Source organism: Bufo bufo, chromosome 2 (assembly GCF_905171765.1).
Source record: "Bufo bufo chromosome 2, aBufBuf1.1, whole genome shotgun sequence".
NCBI classification, from domain to species: domain Eukaryota; kingdom Metazoa; phylum Chordata; class Amphibia; order Anura; family Bufonidae; genus Bufo; species Bufo bufo.
The window spans coordinates 765,856,617-765,878,674 of record NC_053390.1 but is presented as its reverse complement, the minus strand read 5'-3'; the positions used below and the strand labels follow the sequence as shown (position 1 = coordinate 765,878,674).

The 22,058-nt window shown below is 45.9% G+C and overlaps 1 protein-coding gene across 3 annotated transcripts in view; it reads left to right on the top strand.

The window, feature by feature from the left end:
* LOC120990315 overlaps nt 1-22,058 on the top strand; it is a 459,898-nt gene that overhangs the window by 282,512 nt on the left and 155,328 nt on the right. For all 3 annotated transcript variants that reach the window (XM_040419046.1, XM_040419047.1, XM_040419045.1), the window contains exon 12: nt 15,996-16,109. In XM_040419046.1, the coding sequence (XP_040274980.1) occupies nt 15,996-16,109 (114 nt within the window). The remainder of the gene's footprint in view (nt 1-15,995; nt 16,110-22,058) is intronic.

Sequence of the window (22,058 nt, the reverse complement as noted above, 5' to 3'; positions counted from 1 at the left end):
AAGCCACCATTTAGTTACTTTGACCCCTGCACCCAGGAAGAGGAGAGAGGCACCACAGCACATATTCTGGCATCATATCAGCCACCACAGGAGAAGCCACCATTTAGTTACTTTGACCCCTTCACCCAAACAGAGGAGAGAGGTTCCACATCAGAGAATCAGGCATCATATCAACCACCACAGGAGTAGGCCACAATTTAGTTTATTTGACCCCTGCACCCAGGAAGAGGAGAGAGGCCCCACAGCACATATTCTGGCATCATATCACACACCACAGGAGAAGGCCTCTTTCAGTGATTTAGGCCTTTGGACCCAGACAGAGGAGAGAGGTCAGAGATTAGCTTCATATCCCCCAGCACAGCAGAAGACCGCTTTATTTGACTTAGGCCTCAGCACCCAGACAGAAGACAGAGGTAGCATGGCAGAGGTTATGGCTTCATGTCACCCGTTAGTTTAACCGGCCACTTTCATCTGGTTAGGCCCCGGCGCCCAGACAGAGAAGAGTTTCATTCAACTGTGGGTTTCATAAAATTTGTATCAAATAAAGAAGTGGCCCGTAGCACAACAAGACATGTTTTAGGCAGTTAATAAGGACTACTCTGCACAAGGGAGGGACAGGTCCTGTGGGATCCATGCCTGGTTCATCTTTATGAAGGTCAGCTTGTCCACGTTGGCTGTGGACAGGCGGCTGCGCTTGTCAGTAATGACGCCCCCTGCCGTGCTGAATACGCGTTCAGATAAAACGCTGGCCGCCGGGCAGGAAAGCACCTCCAAGGCATAACATGCTAACTCTGGCCACGTGGACAATTTCGAAACCCAGTAGTTGAATGGGGCCGAACCATCCGTCAGGATGTGGAGGGGTGTGCAGACATACTGTTCAACCATGTTAGTGAAATGCTGCCTCCTGCTAACACGTTCCGTATCAGGTGTCGGTGCAGATAGCTGTGGCGTGGAGACAAAACTTTTCCACATTTCTGCCATGCTAACCCTGCCCTCAGATGAGCTGGCCGTGACACAGCTGCGTTGGCGACCTCTTGCCACTCCTCTGCCTTCACCTTCCACCTGTTCCCCTGTGACATGTGGGAATGCTCTCAAGAGCGCCTCTATCAGCGTGCGCTTGTACTCGCGCATCTTACGGTCGCGCTCCAGTTCAGGAATTAAAGTGGGCACATTGTCTTTATACCGGGGATCCAGCAGGGTGGCCACCCAGTAGTCTGCACACGTTAAAACGTGGGCAACTCTGCTGTCGTTGCGCAGGCATTGGAGCATATATTCGCTCATGTGGGCCAGGCTACCCATGGGTAAGGACAAGCTGTCCTCTGTGGGAGGCGTATCGTCATCGTCCACCGTATCCCCCCAGCCACGCACCAGTGATGGGCCTGGGCTGCCACCCCGCTGTGAACTTGCGTCATCCTCGTCCCCCTCCACCTCCTCCTCCTCATCCTCCTCGTCCTCCAGTACAGTGCCTTGGCTGGCGACTTGTGAACCTGTCCTCTGCTGCTTAAACAAACCTCCCTCTGAGCCACTTCGAACAGACTGGCCCGAAAGTGTTAGAAACGAGCCCTCATCCTCCTCCTCCTCCTCCACCTGGGCCACCTCCTCTAACATCATTGCCCTAAGTGTTTTCTCAAGGAGACATAGAAGTGGTATTGTAACGCTGATAACAGTGTCATCGCCACTGGCCATGTTGGTGGAGTACTCGAAACAGCGCAGCAGGGCACACAGGTCTCGCATGGAGGCCCAATCATTGGTGGTGAAGTGGTGCTGTTCGGCAGTACGACTGACGCGAGCGTGCTGCAGCTGAAACTCCACTATGGCCTGCTGCTGCTCGCACAGTCTCTCCAGCATGTGCAAGGTGGAGTTCCACCGGGTGGGCACGTCGCATATGAGGCGGTGAGCGGGAAGGCCGAAGTTCCGCTGTAGCGCAGACAGGCGAGCAGCGGCAGGATGTGAACGGCGATAGCGCGCACAGACGGCCCGCACTTTATGCAGCAGCTCTGACATGTTGGGGTAGTGGTGAATGAACCTCTGCACCACCAAGTTCAGCACATGCGCCAGGCAAGGGATGTGCGTCAAACCGGCTAGTCCCAGAGCTGCCACGAGATTTCGCCCATTATCGCATACCACCAGGCCTGGCTTGAGGCCCACCGGCAGAAACCACTCGTCGGTCTGTTGTTCAATACCCCGCCACAACTCCTTTGCGCTGTGGGGCCTGTCCCCCAAACATATGAGTTTCAGAATGGCCTGCTGACGTTTACCCCGGGCTGTGCTGAAGTTGGTGGTGAAGGTGTGTGGCTGACCGGATGAGCTGGTGGAAGCAGTGGAGGAGGAAGCCGAGTAGGAGGAGGAGGCTACAGGAGGCAGAGAATGATGCCCTGCGATCCTAGGGGGCGGAAGGACGTGTGCCAAGGAACTGTCCGCCGGGGGCCCAGCCGCCACTACATTCATCCAGTGTGCAGTTAGTGAGATATAGCGTCCCTGGCCGTGCTTACTGGTCCACGTATCTGTGGTTAGGTGGACCTTGCCACAAATGGCGTTGCGCAGTGCACACTTGATTTTATCGGACACTTGCATGTGCAGGGAAGGCACGGCTGTCTTGGAGAAGTAGTGGCGGCTGGGAACCACATACTGCGGGACAGCCATGGCCATCAGCTGTTTGAAGCTGTCTGTGTCCACCAGCCGGAATGACAGCATTTCAAAGGCCAGCAGTTTAGAAATGCTGGCGTTCAGGCCAAGGGCTCGAGGGTGACTCGGGGGGAATTTGCGCTTCCTCTCTAAGGTTTGAGATATTGAGAGCTGAACGCTGCTGTGTGATATAGTGGAGACGCTAGTTGACGGTGGCGGTGGTGGTGGTGTCGGTGGCACATCCTGTGTTTGCTGCTCGGCAGGTGGCAACATTCCTCTCGAGGCGGAAGCCGAGGCAGCAGCGGTAGAGGGAGCAGGGGGAGCCTCAGCGAGTGCCTGGTTTTTAAGGTGTGTACCCCACTGCAGTTCATGCTTTGCATGTAGATGCCTGGTCATGCAGGTTGTGCTGAGGTTCAGAACGTTAATGCCTCGCCTCAGGCTCTGATGGCAGAGCGTGCAAGTCACTCGGGTCTTGTCGGTAGGACATTGTTTAAAGAAGTGCCATGCCAGGGAACTCTTTGAAGCTGCCTTTGTGGGGCTGGGTCCCTGTTGGCGATGTCCAGTAGCAGGCGAACTCTGGGGGCGGCGGCTCGTCTGCTTTGGCCCCCTGCTCCCTCTTTGGCTTCGCTGTTGTCTCGGTCTCACCACTACCTCTTCCTCTGAACTGTGAAAGTCATCGCCACGACCTTCAGTCCATGTGGGGTCTAAGACCTCATCGTCCTCTGCATCGTCTTCCACCCAGTCTCCCTCCCTGACCTCCTCCTGTTCAGTCTGCACACTGCAAAAAGACGCGGCAGTGGGCACCTGTGTTTCGTCATCATCAGAGAGTCGGTGACTCTGCTGTGGTGGTATTCCCATGTCCTCTTCATCTGGAGACATAAGTGGTTGTGCGTCAGTGCATGGTATGTCTTCCTCCACTGGGGAAGGGCTAGGTGGACGCCCCTGGGAAACCCTGGAAGCAGAGTCTTCAAACAGAAGAAGAGACTGCTGCATAACTTGTGGCTCAGACCGTTTCCCTGATATGCTTGGGGGTGATGTGACAGACTGATGGGCTTGGTTTTCAGGTGCTACCTGTGCGCTTTCCGCAGAAGACTGGGTGGAAGACCATGTGGTGAACGTGCTGGAAGCACTGTCGGCCACCCAATCGATTAATGCCTGTACCTGCTCAGGCCTTACCATCCTAAGAGCGGCATTGGGCCCCACGAGATATTGCGGTACATTCTGCCGGCTAGTTGAGGGAGTTCGTTCCCTACTGTGTGCGCCTGGGGCCGAACGGCCACGTCCTCTACCAGCAACAGAGGCTCCACGGACACCACCACGACCGCGTCCTCGTCCCTTAATAGTATTTTTCTTCATTGTTGCGATTCAACTCGCACCACAATGAAATATATTATTTTTTATAAGCAAAATCCCCTCACTGGAATACTTTCAGTCTTTTGACTGTATGGATTACAAATGGAATGACTGTTATATGTGAGTACCGCTTTCTTTGACAGATTCTAGTATGGGTACATATATGTTTTCCCAACCCCAGCACATTAGTTTGCTAATTCCAGATGTATGAAACGCAGGCCTAACTGTATCTAGTATATTGAACGCCAGATAAACTAACTTGGCCTTTCTTAAATAAAAAAAATCCCCTCACTGGAATACTTTCAGTCTTTTGACTGTATGGATTACAGATGGAATGACTGTTATATGTGAGTACCGCTTTCTTTGACAGATTCTAGTATGGGTACATATATGTTTTCCCAACCCCAGCACATTAGTTTGCTAATTCCAGATGTATGAAACGCAGGCCTAACTGTATCTAGTATATTGAACGCCAGATAAACTAACTTGGCCTTTTTTAAATAAAAAAAATCCCCTCACTGGAATACTTTCAGTCTTTTGACTGTATGGATTACAGATGGAATGACTGTTATATGTGAGTACCGCTTTCTTTGACAGATTCTAGTATGGGTACATATATGTTTTCCCAACCCCAGCACATTAGTTTGCTAATTCCAGATGTATGAAACGCAGGCCTAACTGTATCTAGTATATTGAACGCCAGATAAACTAACTTGGCCTTTTTTAAATAAAAAAAATCCCCTCACTGGAATACTTTCAGTCTTTTGACTGTATGGATTACAGATGGAATGACTGTTATATGTGAGTACCGCTTTCTTTGACAGATTCTAGTATGGGTACATATATGTTTTCCCAACCCCAGCACATTAGTTTGCTAATTCCAGATGTATGAAACGCAGGCCTAACTGTATCTAGTATATTGAACGCCAGATAAACTAACTTGGCCTTTTTTAAATAAAAAAAAAATTCCCTCACTGGAATACTTTCAGTCTTTTGACTGTATGGATTACAGATGGAATGACTGTTATATGTGAGTACCGCTTTCTTTGACAGATTCTAGTATGGGTACATATATGTTTTCCCAACCCCAGCACATTAGTTTGCTAATTCCAGATGTATGAAACGCAGGCCTAACTATCTAGTATATTGAACGCCAGATAAACTAACTTGGCCTTTTTTAAATAAAAAAAATTCCCTCACTGGAATACTTTCAGTCTTTTGACTGTATGGATTACAGGTGGACTGGTATTAGTAGGGGTGACACAAGCACACCCAAGTCCCTGATGTAGGATTTCTATGGCACAGACCACTATTACAAGTGATTAATGGACGTTGGGAGAGATTGTGCTGCAGCACTAGTCCCAAGATGGCCGCCGCCTATCAGCCCAGTAACATGTGCCACAAAATGGTCTGCACAACCTTTAAAAAAAATAGCCTTGGACTGTGCTGCTAAATCGCTATTGGTCTGAATCCCAGGTGTAGATGTCTGACTTGTTTGGAGCTTTGGAATGCACACTGTGGCAGCTTCTGCTGCAGCACTACAAGTCGCAAAATGGCGGCCGGCGGTCAGCCCAGGTACATGTGGATGGAAAAATCACTCTGGCCACTCTAAAAATAGCCAATCCCTATCAAAAAAGCAGCTCAGCTGCAGTTGTTCAGATGAATCACAGGTGGAGGAGAGAAATTTGCTTCCAGTTATTCAATTATCCCTGCCTATTCTCGCCCTAGCATCAGCTGCGTCTATCCCTGTTCTATTCACATCGGGAGTGAGCACGTCCCGACGTGCGCACAAGCTTATAAAGAGGCTGAGTCACATGCTGCACTTGGCCAATCACAGCCTTGCCAATAGTAGGCATGGCTGCGATGGCATCTTAGGGCAAGTAGTATGATGCATGTTGATTGGCTGCTTTGCAGCCTTTCAAAATGCGCCAAAATACATGCCGAACGACGAACCCGAACTTTTACGAAAAAGTTCGGGTTCGGGTCCGTGTCACGAACACCCCAAAATTCGGTACGGACCCGAACTATGCTCGAACTGTTCGCTCAACACTATTCAGAAGCTTTGCAATTTTAAGAGTGCTGCATCCCTCTGCAAGATATCTCACTATTTTTGACTTTTCTGAGCCTGTCAAGTCCTTCTTTTGACCCATTTTGCCAAATGAAAGGATAATAATAATTATGCACACCTAATATAGGGTGTTGATGTCATTAGACCACACCCCTTCTCATTACAGAGATGCACATCACCTAATATGCTTAATTGGTAGTAGGCTTTCGAGCCTATACAGCTTGGAGTAAGACAACATGCATAAAGAATATGATGTGGTCAAAATACTCATTTGTCTAATTCTGCACGCAGTGTATACTGGGTGTAATCCTCAGTATCTGCTCTTATTCTGTATATACACACTGCACAGTACCACTTCTCCTGTCCTGTATACTGGGTGTAATTCTCAGTATCTGCTCTTATTCTGTATATATGGACGCTGCACAGTACCACTTCTCCTGACTGTATACTGGGAGTAATCCTCAGTATCTGCTCTTAATATCTTAATCTTTATATATGGACACTGCACAGTACCACTTCTCTTGTCCTGTATACTGGGTGTAATTCTAAGTATAAAAAATACACACCAGTTCGGGGTTTGCTTTTCACAAGAAGCATTGCCTGATGTGAATGGTGCCTCGCACAAAAGAGCTCTCAGAAGACCTACGATTAAGAATTGTTGACTTGCATGAAGCTGGAAAGGGTTATAAAAGTATCTCCAAAAGCCTTGCTGTTCATCAGTCCACACTCCTGCGAACACCACGTAACATCCATGCCTGTGGCCTCAACCTGTGTACCGCAAGAAGAGAGGGGGCTTTTTTCATCTGTTCCCCTTTCTCTTTCTTCCCCTGTATGCTGCGCACCTATCTGTGCTTTGCATCTCACCTGTGAGCCATCTCTCCTGGTGACTCCTGTATTTGCTGGTGATAACACCATCTCCAGCAAACAACTTGTACCTTCTGGCCCAATTTATATTTACTCGCCTGATGAGAGGACTGCTTTTTTCTTTGCCTCAGAAACGTGCATGTAGGGATCTTCTCAGGGCCAAACAGGGACTGCAATTCCAGGGTTAGGTTCCAGACGGGGGCCCAACTAGTGGGACACCCCGTGGTTAGTACAAAGGGTTATTGTAGGGTCCGAGGGTCAATTAGGGACAGTAAAGAATATTGTCTTGTGATCCCTCTTACAGTGTGCTGACTCTTCCATCACCCAAGCGGACCACCCTGATCAGAAGCATCAACATCAAACGGAGGTGTCCGGAGTATCCATCATCAGTAGGATAGGACACCTGGTAATCTAACGGTGCCGCCGTGCACCATATGGTTTTGGGTGTGATTGTGTCACTTTCACACCCATATCATTATATGTTTTCTGTTGATTTGTTCTGTGTCGTTGTTCATGCTGTGAAACATTTGTCTGTATTATATGTTGTTTGCCATCAGTGTCTGGGGTGTTGACATATATCTTTGCTGATACCCCAGCTTCTGTGCAGTTTAGATACTAGATCATATCTGCCGTTGCCACCTACAGTGTCCCACACCCCACGAATTAGTGAGGACACAGCAGTTGCCGTTCTCTCGCAGTCCCTTTCCCATTTGGGGCAGCGGAAGAACAGTAGTTTGTATTCAGTTTCTTTCACCCACATGTGGAATTATTGTGCGGCTTAGGTACCAGTACACAACTGTTCTTGCTACCGATCGTGTCCCATATTTGACACATAAGTGAAGACACAATTGTTGCCGCTACCGTTTCCCCCACAGCTTTCTTATCTTGGGGAAAGCGGTATTGTGTATCCAGCTATTCCACGTACATATGGTGCCGGCATTTACCAACCATTGCCGCCCCGTCCAATTGACTGGGTATTAGTGCATATCAGCACGTGTTACCCTTGGTGTCCGACACTATTTGATCAAGTGTGGACACACTTGCTGCTGTTTTCATTAAGTGCACCCCCCCCTTTTAGACTGTGGGGCTTTTAAAAACGGTATTGTGTATTTAGTTTGTGTTTATTTGAGGGATATATCTCATCTATTTTATATTAATAAGTAAAAGTTAAGTATTAAATAATCCAGATCACTTATTACCGACTTCCATGATTCATGTGAGTGATTACACCTGAATACAAATTTTCATTGATCTCATCAGTCCACAGTAAGACAAATTGTCTAGAAATGGAGAAAGTTCAGCACTGCTGCTACTCTCCCTAGGAGTGGCCGTTCTGTAAAGATGACTGCAAAAGCACAGCGCAGACTGCTCAATGAGGTGAAGAAGAATCCTGGAGTGTCAGCTAAAGACTTACAAAAGTCTCTGGCATATGCTAACATCCCTGTTAGCGAATATACGATATGTAAAACACTAAACAATGGATTTCATAGGAGGATACCACAGAGAAAGCCACTGCTGTACAAAAAAAACATTGCTGCACGTTTACAGTTTGCACAAGAGAACCTGGATGTTCCACAGCAGTACTGGCAAAATATTCTGTGGACAGATGAAACCAAAGTTGCGTTGTTTGGAAGAAGCACACAACACTATGTGTGGATAAAAAGAGGCACAGCACACCAACATCAAAACCTCATCCCAACTGTGAAGTATGGTGGTGGGGGCATCATGGTTTGGGGCTGCTTTGCTGCGTCAGGGCCTGGACGGATTGCTATCATCGAAGGAAAAATGAATTCCCAAGTTTATCAAGACATTTTGCAGGAGAACGTTGTGCACGTTTGATCTGCAACTACAGGAAACGTTTGGTTGAAGTTATTGCTGCCAAAGGAGGTTCAACCAGTTATTAAATCCAAGGGTTCACATACTTTTTACACCTGCACTGTGAATGTTTACATGGTGTGTTCAATAAAAACATGGTAACATTTAATTCTTTGTGTGTTATTAGTTTAAGCAGACTGTGATTGTCTATTGTTGTGACTTAGGCCTCTTTCACACGGGCGTTGCGGGAAAATGTGCAGGTGCGTTCCGGGAACACCCACAATTTTTCCGCGCGAGTGCAAAACATTGTAATGCGTTTTGCACTCGCGTGAGAAAAATCGTGCATGTTTGGTACCCAAACCTGAACTTCTTCACAGAAGTTCGGGTTAGGTGTTGTGTAGATGTTATTATTTTCCCTTATAACATGGTTATAAGGGAAAATAATAGCATTCTGAATACAGAATGCTTAGTAGGTGATCAATTAAGGGTTAAAAAAAAAATAATAATTAACTCACCTTCTCCTCTTGTTCGCGTAGTTCCCGGTCTCTTCTTTACTTCTTTAATGATGAGCTGTGGGCTAAAGGACCTTTGGTGACATCAGATCACATGCTCCAATCACATGGTTCATCACCGTGGTGATGGACCATGTGATCTGACGTCACCACAGGTCCTAGCCGGTAGTTCATTTTTTAAGAAGTAAAGAAGAGACCGGGAACTACACGAACAAGAGGAGAAGGTGAGTTAATTTTTTTATTTTTTTAACCCTCAATTGATCACCTACTAAGCATTCTGTATTCAGAATGCTATTATTTTCCCTTATAACCATGTTACAAGGGAAAATAATACAGTGAATAGACTGTCACCTAGCAACCATGCGTGAAAATCGCACCGCATCCGCACTTGCTTGCGGATGCTTGCGATTTTCACGCAACCCCATTCACTTCTATGAGGCCTGCGTTGCGTGAAAAACGCAGAATATAGAGCATGCTGCGATTTTCACGCAACGCACAAGTGATGCGTGAAAATCACCGCTCATGTGAACAGCCCCATAGAAATGAATGGGTCGGTATTCAGTGCGGGTGCAATGCATTCAACTCACGCATCGCATCCGCGCGGAATACTCGCCCGTGTGAAAGGGGCCTTAGATGAAGATCAGATCACATTTTATGACCAATTTATGACCAATTTGTGCATTTTATGACCAATTTGGGGACTGCAATTAGCGGTCCCCAATGCAGGGCAACATCTGTGCGGCGAGAGGGACGGATCAAGACCTATTCAACTTGAATGGGTCCGTGATCCGTTCCGCACAGTAAAAAAATAGAACATGTTTTTTTTTTGTGGTGCGGAGGCACGGAGAGAAACACCACGGAAGCACTCCGTAGTGCTTTTGTGAATGGGTCCACATCTGTGATGCGGGGTGGACACGACCGGTGCCCATGTATTGCGGACCCGCCACATGCGGGCCGCAATACGGCCACGGCCGGGCAATGGCTGTGTGCATGATCCCTGCAGGGAACCTTAACCACCAGGCCATTTACTCCCTTCCTGACCAAGCCTAATTTTGCAAATCTGATATGGAATGCTTTTACTTATCCAAGCCATTTTGAAATTGTTTTTTCATGACACATTGTACGTCACGTTAATGGTAAATTTGAGTCAATATGTTTTACCTTTATTTATTAAAATAAAAATAAAATTTACTGTGTAAATTGGCTGTGAAAATGAAAAATGCTATTTTTTTTTACAAAAAATGGTTCTTTAGGCCTATACTTTTTTTTTTTTCTTTACAAGGGATAACAGGAGAAAATCACCCCACAATTTGCATCCCATTTTCTCCTGAATACAGTAACACCTGATTTGTGGTTGTAAAATGCTGTTTGGGGATACGCCAGTGGTCAGAAGGGAAGGAGTGGCATCTGGATTTTCTAACATGGTATTTGCTGAATAATTTTTAAGGGTCATCCCCTTTTTTTTTTTTTTACTTTGCTGTATCAGGTCTTATTTTTGTGGGACAAGCTGTAATTTTTATTGGCACTATTTTGGGGTACATTCGGCTTTCTAATCGCTTTTCATCTTATTTGTTGTGAGGTGATGTGGGCAAAAATGTAAATTCTGTCAGCGTTTAAATTTTTTTTTTTTTATGAAGTTCACCATGTGGTATATATGATATAACTTTATTCTACAGATTGATACGATTATGGCGATACCAAATTATAAAATCTATTTTTTATGTTTTACTACTTTTGCATAAAAAAATCCCTTTTATAAAAAAATCAGTTATATTTTGCATCGCCTTATACTAACATCCATAACATTTTTATTTTTCTGCCAATGTAGATGTCTGGGGGCTTGTCTTTTGCAGAACAAACTGTACTTTTTATTTGTACCATTTTCGGGTACATAAGCATTTTTGATGACTTGATATTATGTTTTTTTGGGAGGCAAGGTGAAAAAAATGCTGTTTTGGTGTAATTTATATTTATTTTTTTATGGACGTTCCCTTGATGGGGTAGACAATGTGATATTTTTATAGAGCCGGTTGTTACGGACACGGCAATACCAAATATGTCTATTATTTTTTACTTTTACACAGTAAGGGCATTTTTGGTTAAAAATAATAATGTTTTTATGTTGCCATTTTTTTAGAGCTATATTTAAAAATTCTGGCTATGGTCTTGGGTGAGGGCTCGTTTTTTTGCAGGACGAGGTGACGTTTTCATTGGTACCATTTCGGGGTACATATGACTTTTTGGTTGCTTGATATTCTGTTTTTGAGAAGGTGAGGTGACAAAAAAAATTGCTGTTTTGGCATAAAATTTTTATTTTTTAGACCGTTCACCTGTGGGATAGATCATGTGATATTTTTATAGAGCCGGTCGTTATGGAGGCCACCAAATATGTCTATTTTTAACAAGTTTTGTAAAACTTATTTTTATTTATTTTTTTAAAACACTTTTTATTTTACACTTTATGTCCCCCAAAAAGGTCATACAAGACCTCTGAGGGACATTTAACATCACTTTTTTTTTTAAACTATTGATTTCTCCTGTAACTGGGGCTGAAATATGTAGTAGCCCCAGTTACAGGGGAAATACACCCCCAGAGAGGCTGAACAGCATAATACTACACTGTACAGCCTCAGTGCAGGACTGATCGAGAGCTCAGGAAAACAGCTCCTGCAGTCACATGACCGTCAGGCCGAAACAGGAAGAGGCATTTCGCTTCCTTAGCTGAATACACAGCTCTCCTTCAGCACTGTGTATTCAGCTATCTAGAAGTCCGACATAGATGAGTGGTCTCTGCATTCTCTATGGGGTGCCCTGCTGTCACTGACAGCCTGCTCCCAGCACAGCAGCTGCACGATTAGTTCCAATATGCAATCTCTAAATAGACGTTCTAAAACGTCCATTCAGAGATAAATACCAACCGTCAGGACGTTTAAAGTCTATGGGCGGTCAGGACGTGGTTAAAGCTCAGGCACCCTCTGCCTGGAGAGGGTGCCTTGTATACCCAGGGACCCTAAGCTATTAACTGGGGAAGGTTTCGCAGATGCGCACACTGGCCCTTTAAAAGGCCACAGGTGAGCCTGTGCACCAGACAGGAACAGAGACTGGAGCAACAGAGACTGCAGCTTGCAGAGGATGCCAGGCAGCATGGTGAGTAGCAGGGCAGTGGAGGGCACGGATCACTGACCTAACACAAAGCAGAGTTGAGAATGGTGAACCACTAGGCGCAAAAGGACCACATCAACTGTCATGCAATCAATAGATTATTATTATTATTTTTTTTTTTTTTTCTTCGCAATAAAAAGAATCCATGACAGTTGATGTGGTCCTTTTGCGACTGGCGGTCCACCATTCTCAACTCTATCTCCTTGGAAGACTGGGCACCTTTCCTTGAAGCTTCTGTCACTGCAGCTGCATCCCATACAACTTTTGCAATGCTGATACCCATACATTAGAGTTGTGCCTAATCCAGGGGTGGTTTGGCCATAGACCCTACAGGGAAATTTCCCAGGGGGCCACTCAAGACCTCCTCTCTGCCGCTGACCGGGTACATAATAAACTCTCAACAGTAATTAACGCTGTAAGAATCAGGTATTTATGTAACCAGCCAGCGACCGCACATGTCCTCCTGAATTCAACTACTGTGGCCCGCGCCTCACCTCCTAAGCTCCCTGCTCTATAGACAACTGGAGGAGGAGGACAGAAGATGGTAGCTATTGATAGCTACCACAGATGAACAGCTTTTGGGGCAGTATATTGTGCTATATCATGTTATTTGGTTCTGCTGGGATGGTATTTTGCACTATGGTATTGTTGACCGCCTACTTGTGTTACCCCGCTTTCTATAAATTTGGACCTGCCTACAAAAAGGGGCCACTTTTAGTTTTTTTTTCCAGGGACACTTTAAGATCCCAGTCCGCCCCTGGCCTAATCGAGCACTACCTACACAGGTGAGCTTCCAATTTATGGGGGTCGGTCTGACGATACATGGTCCTGATGTACAGGGTGGTCCATTTATATGGATACACCTTAATAAAATGGGAATGGTTGGTGATATTAACTTCCTGTTTGTGGCACATTAGTATATGTGAGGGGGGAAACTTTTCAAGATGGGTGGTGACCATGGCGGCCATTTTGAAGTCGGCCATTTTGAATCCAACTTTTGTTTTTTCAATAGGAAGAGGGGCATGTGACACATCAAACTTATTGGGAATTTCACAAGAAAAACAATGGAGTTCTTGGTTTTAACGTAACTTTATTCTTTCATGAGTTATTTACAAGTTTCTGACCACTTATAAAATGTGTTCAATGTGCTGCCCATTGTGTTGGATTGTCAATGCAACCCTCTTCTCACACTCTTCACATACTGATAGCAACACCGCAGGAGAAATGCTAGCACAGGCTTCCAGTATCCGTAGTTTCAGGTGCTGCACATCTCGTATCTTCACAGCATAGACAATTGCCTTCAGATGACCCCAAAGATAAAAGTCTAAGGGGGTCAGATCGGGAGACCTTGGGGGCCATTCAACTGGCCCACGACGACCAATCCACTTTCCAGGAAACTGTTCATCTAGGAATGCTCGGACCTGACACCCATAATGTGGTGGTGCACCATCTTGCTGGAAAAACTCAGGGAACGTGCCAGCTTCAGTGCATAAAGAGGGAAACACATCATCATGTAGCAATTTCGCATATCCAGTGGCCTTGAGGTTTCCATTGATGAAGAATGGCCCCACTATCTTTGTACCCCATATACCACACCATACCATCAATTTTTTTGTTCCAACAGTCTTGGAGGGATCTATCCAATGTGGGTTAGTGTCAGACCAATAGCGGTGGTTTTGTTTGTTAACTTCACCATTCACATAAAAGTTTGCCTCATCACTGAACAAAATCTTCTGCGTAAACTGAGGGTCCTGTTCCAATTTTTGTTTTGCCCATTCTGCAAATTCAGTGCGCCGATCTGGGTCATCCTCGTTGAGATGCTGCAGTAGCTGGAGTTTGTAAGGGTGCCATTTGTGAGTAGCTAATATCCGCCGAAGGGATGTTTGACTAATGCCACTCTCCAGTGACATGCGGCGAGTGCTACGCTGTGGGCTCTTGCTGAATGAAGCTAGGACAGCCACTGATGTTTCTTCATTAGAGACAGATTTCATGCGTCCACATTTTGGCAAATCCAACACTGAACCAGTTTCACGAAACTTAGCAAGCAGTTTGCTAACTGCAGCATGGGAGATGGGTGGTCTCGTAGGGTGTCTTGCATTGAAATCTGCTGCAATGACCCGGTTACTGCGTTCACCAGACATCAACACAATTTCTATCCGCTCCTCACGTGTTAACCTCGGCAACATGTCAATGGCTGTAAACAAAGAGAAACTTGTAAATAACTCATGAAAGAATAAAGTTACGTTAAAACCAAGCACACCATTGTTTTTCGTGTGAAATTCCCAATAAGTTTAGTGTCACATGACCCTCTTCCTATTGAAAAAACAAAAGTTGGATTCAAAATGGCCGACTTCAAAATGGCCACCACCCATCTTAATAAAGTTTCCCCCCTCATATACTAATGTGCCACAAACAGGAAGTTAATATCACCAACCATTCCCTTTTTATTAAGGTGTATCCATATAAATGGCCCACCCTGTACTCACCCTATGGTGTGCAGCTTAATTCTGTTCTAACCCCAATATATTCCTAACTTCAAGGTACTGATAATGAGAGCTAACTGATCCTAATTTAGTTGGCAATACCTGTAATGAAGCCATCTAGGCTTTGGAGCATGAAGATGATCTCCCAGGGTACACCCCCTTCCCTGTATAAACTTTGAATTTAGCCTGTCAATGTCTGAATGTTTTTGTAAAATAGGAGTAGTTTGTAAGGGATACAGTAATTTTTCCATACTAGACATCTTATATATAAAACGATTCTTATTTTCCTATTATCCCCATAATCATTGTGTATGAAGTGAGAAGAAACAAGTAGGCCGCCACATTGAATTAGAATTATAAATACATTTAATTATTTACCATTCAGTATATTTTTTAGAACAATGTTTATTAATAAACAAAAGTTTGAATGACATATGATTTGTTTGGATTTCTCCAAATGAAGTGTGCCTGTCCATAGTTGCAAATAATCGGATTCTATTCAGTTGACGTGGTGAGTCACAAGGTCAGAGCACCTTATCCCCAGTAAAGAAGGGAGCTGAGCCACCAAACCAGAATTTTCTTGTACTAGACATCTTATGCCTTTTCTGTGTTTTGGACCCATTCTTAGGGGCACATTTATTAAGACCTGCGTTTTAGACGCTGGTCTTAACAAAGCCCCACAGCTGGCGGTGGATCCGCTGGAGTTATGAAGAGGCGCAAGCCTCTCCATAACTGTGGCGCATCCGGCGCTAGTTCTAAACATTAGACCGCTTCCTTGCTGTCTTACATTTAGACCTTTCTCTACACCTACTTTCGGCCTGTCCCCGCCCACGCCACTACCACAATTTTAGACCTGGCGTGCCAGGGAAAAGTCACAAATAGTTGCACAACTAAGCATTGCGCTGCCATCTGTGTTTGCCTAATATAGGCGTATTTCAGCTTCATAAATGACCCCCTTAGTTTTGCCTAGCAAATACTGATGAAAAATACTGACCAAATACTGACTGTGTGAAAGTGGCCTAATACTCATGGAGTAGCTAACAAACTGAACTAACTAAGCCTGGTTACAGGTATATGTGTGATATAACATGTTATTTCATTTTTTTTTTCCAGAATGCCAATTTTCAGTTTAAAAATGGAGACAGAAAGAAAATAGAAAGTTTGAAGATTCAAGAGAAACAGAAAAGGTCAAAAGAGTTGAAAGAGCTCTCTAAATTGATTGGAAGGGTAAGACATTTTAAATATCATGTTTATATAACCAAGCCTTGCACTTTCTTACTAATATTTTGGGGGTCATTTATTAAGCTGAAATTCACCTAATTTCTCCCCGCTCACACCAGATCTAAAAGATTGGGTGTGGCGTAGGGGGTGAAAGGGAGGGGTCGGTATAGAAAAAGCTCTAAATATAAGACAGCTCGGAAGCTGTCTTACATTCAGAAGCAGCGCTAGATATGCCTAAGTTATGAGTAACTTCAGCGATCCACCGCCATCTTAGGGCTTTATTAAAACCGGAGGCTAAAACGCCGGTCTTAATAAATGTGCCCCTTTATGTGTACCTCAAGAACAGCTCCACTGAAAAGAAACAATGCTTGATCACATCTTATAACCCTGAAAAAAAGTTGTCTGCTGCAAAATTATTGGGATGGTTTCACACACAGCATATAGCAGTGTTTTCTGTTGCCACAGCCATCTTTTTCCTATTGCTCCAATGCATCAAAAAGCAACTTTGCAAATATTCTTGATTAAAAAAAATGGGGGTCATTTATCAACCTGAAATACCTATATTAACCATTGCACTGCATTCTGAGACTTTTCCTGCCTCACGCCAGGTCTAAAAAAGTGGGTGGGGAAGGGGACGGGACGGCAGGCTTGTCTCATTTATCATTTTCTATGCTTGTTTTAGGCGTAGAAAATGGTCTAAATGTAAGACATCTATAAGCGGCACTGGATGCGCCAAAGTTAGGGAGAGGCTCTTCATAACTTTAGCGATCCACCACCAGTGCAGGGGCTTTATTAAGACCAGCGTCTAAAACGCTGGTCTTAATAAGTGACCCCCTATATTTTTGTGTCTACAACACCTATTGAGACCTACAGTATGCGTCTGTATGGTTGCAAACTACAAACCAAAACTTGTGTCGTCTGGATTCTGCAGTTGTATTCCCTTCCATCAGCTCCATAAATCTTGACAACTTGCAACAGATAAAAGGAAACATGACTGCAGGAATACGACCACACTTGGTTTTTTTGTAGTCTGTATTCACTGCAGAACATATGCCCTAATTGTCTGATGGCCCACTTGTGCAGGGGGTGGGAGACAAGGGGCCAACCGGGGGGATTCACCTGTACCCCTGGTGGTCCGAACCTGAGTTATGGGTCCCACCCCTAAGACTCACACCTATGTCAAGAAGAGGTCCTCATCTTCGTCCTGCCTGTTGAGGTAGCATCTGGTCACCAAATCCAGGCTGTGATTTGTGTAGGGATGTCCGTCATTACAGAAATAACCAAGCTTGCTGTGCTATGCTTTTTCCGTAACAGCTATATATAGAAGTGAAAGGGAGTTACACGGTTTTCTGAGACTTAAATACTGATGACCTGTCCTCTGGATAGGTCATTAGTATCTGATCGATGCGAGTCCACTGATCAGCTGTTTAAGAAGCCATCGCCACTCACAGTAGCACCGTGGCTTTCACCCAGCTTTCCCACGTTCATCGGTCACATGGCCTAGGCACAGCTCAGCCCTATAGAAGCGAATAGGGCTGAGCTGCCATACCAGTCACAGCCGCTATACAATGTACAACGCTTTGCTTGTTGAACAGAGAGGGCAGTGGCGTTACTGTGAGTGCCGGTTCCTTTTAAAACAGTTGATCGGAGGGGGTCCCGGGCAGTATCAGACTGGGGTGCCTAGGGCCCACCATTAAAATCTATTTTGGGGACTTCCATATGGATACATTCAAATATTACCTGCGCACACAGCAGCAAGATGCTACCAGATGATGGAATATGGGGGTCCCTACAGCAGAAGGTAGGTCCTGGGGAAAAGAGGACACAAGTCATCTCAGCTATCTGATCGTGTCTATAATAATAAACTGGGGAGTTTTTTTTAATAATCTATAAAAAAAAATTATATGAACATAGGCTGGTTGAGGAGCTGTACAGTCGTGGCCAAAAGTTTTGAGAATGACACAAATATTAGTTTTCACAAAGTTTGCTGCTAAACTGCTTTTAGGTCTTTGTTTCAGTTGTTTCTGTGATGTAGTGAAATATAATTACACGTACTTCATACGTTTCAAAGGCTTTTATCGACAATTACATGACATTTATGCAGAGTCAGTATTTGCAGTGTTGGCCCTTCTTTTTCAGGACCTCTGCAATTCGACTAGGCATGCTCTCAATCAACTTCTGGGCCAATTCCTGACTGATAGCAACCCATTCTTTCATAATCACTTCTTGGAGTTTGTCAGAATTAGTGGGTTTTTGTTTGTCCACCCACCTCTTGAGGATTGACCACAAGTTCTCAATGGGAGTAAGATCTGGGGAGTTTCCAGGCCATGGACCCAAAATGTCAACGTTTTGGTCCCCGAGCCACTTAGTTATCACTTTTGCCTTATGGCACGGTGCTCCATCGTGCTGGAAAATGCATTGTTCTTCACCAAACTGTTGTTGGAAAAAGTTGCTGTTGGAGGGTGTTTTGGTACCATTCTTTATTTAGGTCTGTGTTTTTGGGCAAAATTGTGAGTGAGCCCACTCCCTTGGATGAGAAGCAACCCCACACATGAATGGTCTCAGGATGCTTTACTGTTGGCATGACACAGGACTGATGGTAGCGCTCACATTTTCTTCTCCGGACAAGCCTTTTTCCAGATGCCCCAAACAATCGGAAAGAGGCTTCATCGGAGAATATGACTTTGCCCCAGTCCTCAGCAGTCCATTCACCATACTTTCTGCAGAAGATCAATCTGTCCCTGATTTTTTTTTTTAAGAGAAGTGGCTTCTTTGCTGGCCTTCTTGACACCAGGCCATCTTCCAAAAGTCTTCGCCTCACTGTGCGTGCAGATGCGTTCACACCTGCCTGCTGCCATTCCTGAGCAAGCTCTGCACTGGTGGCACTCCGATCCTGCAGCTGAATCCTCTTTAGGAGACGATCCTGATTGAGGTGCAATCTTAGTAGCCACAATATCCTTGCCTGTAAAGCCATTATTATGCAACGCAATGATGGCTGCACGAGTTTCTTTGCAGGTCACCATGGTTAACAATGGAAGAACAATGATTTCAAGCATCACCCTCCTTTTTTACATGTCAAGTCTGCCATTTTAACCCAATCAGGCTGACATAATGATCTCCAGCCTTGTGCTCGTCAACATTCTCACCTGAGTTAACAAGACGATGACTGAAATGATCTCAGCAGGTCCTTTAATGACAGCAATAAAATGCAGTGAAAAGTTTTTTTTGGGATTAAGTTAATTTTCATGGCAAAGAAGGACTATGCAATTCATCTGATCACTCTTCATAACATTCTGGAGTATATGCAAATTGCTATTATAAAAACTTAAGCAGCAACTTTTCAATTTCCAATATTTATGTAATTCTCAAAACCTTTGGCCATGACTGTACATTGAATATATGTATGTAGTGCAGTAAGTCTACTGTGTTATGTGCCACTTGTGCAGGGGGTGGGAGACAAGGGGCCAACCGGGGGGATTCACCTGTACCCCTGGTGGTTCGAGACTGGTCCGAACCCCCACCGGTTAGATACTGATAACTAGAGTTGAGCGAACACCTGGATGTTCGGGTTCGAGAAGTTCGGCCGAACTTCCCGGAAATGTTCGGGTTCGGGATCCGAACCCGACCCGAACTTCGTCCCGAGCCCCATTGAAGTCAATGGGGACCCGAACTTTTCGGCACTAAAAAAGCTGTAAAACAGCCCAGGAAAGAGCTAGAGGGCTGCAAAAGGCAGCAACATGTAGGTAAATCCCCTGCAAACAAATGTGGATAGGGAAATGAATTAAAATAAAAATAAAAAAAATAAAAATTAACCAATATCAATTAGACAGAGGTCCCATAGCAGAGAATCTGGCTTCATGTCAGCAGAGAATAAGTCTCTTCATGTCCTAGCAGAGAATCAGGCTTCGTCACCCACCACTGGAACAGGCCACTGTCACATATTTAGGCCCAGGCACCCAGGTAGAGGAGAGAGGTCCTGTAACAGAGAATCTGGCTTCATGTCAGCAGAGAATCAGTCTTCATGTCATAGCAGAGAATCAGGCTTCACGTCACCCACCACTGGAACAGGCCACTGTCACATATTTAGGCCCCGGCACCCAGACAGAGGAGAGGTTCATTCAACTTTGGGTTGCCCCGCAATATAATGGTAAAATGAAAATAAAAATAGGATTGAATGAGGAAGTGCCCTGGAGTACAATAATATATTGTTAAGGGGAGGTAGTTAATGTCTAATCTGCACAAGGGATGGACAGGTCCTGTGGGATCCATGCCTGGTTCATTTTTATGAACGTCAGCTTGTCCACATTGGCTGTAGACAGGCGGCTGCGTTTGCCTGTAATGACGCCCCCTGCCGTGCTGAATACACGTTCAGACAAAACGCTGGCCGCCGGGCAGGCCAGCACCTCCAAGGCATAAAAGGCTAGCTCTGGCCACGTGGACAATTTGGAGACCCAGAAGTTGAATGGGGACGATCCATCAGTCAGTACGTGGAGGGGTGTGCACAGGTACTGTTCCACCATGTTATTGAAATGTTGCCTCCTGCCAACACGTTCCGTATCAGGTGGTGGTGCAGTTAGCTGTGGCGTGGTGACAAAACTTTTCCACATCTCTGCCATGCTAACCCTGCCCCCAGAGGAGCTGGCCGTGACACAGCTGCGTTGGCGACCTCTTGCTCCTCCTCTGCCTTCGCCTTGGGCTTCCACTGGTTCCCCTGTGACATTTGGAAATGCTCTCAGTAGCGCGTCTACCAACGTTAGCTTGTACTCGCGCATCTTCCTATCACGCTCCAGTGTAGGAAGTAAGGTGGGCACATTGTCTTTGTACCGGGGATCCAGCAGGGTGGCAACCCAGTAGTCCGCACACGTTAAAATGTGGGCAACTCTGCTGTCGTTGCGCAGGCACTGCAGCATGTAGTCGCTCGTGTGCCAGGCTGCCCAGAGGTAAGGACAAGCTGTCCTCTGTGGGAGGCGTATCGTCATTGTCCTGTGTTTTCCCCCCAGCCATGCACCAGTGATGGGCCCGAGCTGCGTTGGGTGGAGGCCCGCTGTGAACCTGCTTCATCCTCATCCTCCTCCACCTCCACCTCTTCCTCATCCTCGTCCTCCTCGTCCTCCAGTAGTGGGCCCTGTCTGGCCACATTTGTACCTGGCCTCTGCTGTTGCAAAAAACCTCCCTCTGAGTCACTTCGAAGAGACTGTCCTGAAAGTGCTAAAAATGACCCCTCTTCCTCCTCTTCCTCCTGGGCCACCTCCTCTTCCATCATCGCCCTAAGTGTTTTCTCAAGGAGACATAGAAGTGGTATTGTAACGCTGATAACGGCGTCATCGCCACTGGCCATGTTGGTGGAGTACTCGAAACAGCGCAACAGGGCACACAGGTCTCGCATGGAGGCCCAGTCATTGGTGGTGAAGTGGGGCTGATCCGCAGTGCGACTGACCCGTGCGTGCTGCAGCTGAAACTCCACTATGGCCTGCTGCTGCTCGCACAGTCTGTCCAGCATGTGCAAGGTGGAGTTCCACCTGGTGGGCACGTCGCATATGAGGCGGTGAGCGGGAAGGCCGAAGTTACGCTGTAGCGCAGACAGGCGAGCAGCGGCAGGGTGTGAACGCCGGAAGCGCGAATAGACGGCCCGCACTTTATGCAGCAGCTCTGACATGTCGGGGTAGTTGCGAATGAACTTCTGCACCACCAAATTCAGCACATGTGCCAGGCAAGGGATGTGCGTCAAACCGGCTAGTCCCAGAGCTGCAACGAGATTTCGCCCATTATCGCACACCACCAGGCCAGGCTTGAGGCTCACCGGCAGCAACCACTCATCGGTCTGTTGTTCTATACCCCGCCACAACTCCTGTGCGGTGTGGGGCCTGTCCCCCAAACATATGAGTTTCAGAATGGCCTGCTGACGTTTACCCCAGGCTGTGCTGAAGTTGGTGGTGAAGGTGTGTGGCTGACTGG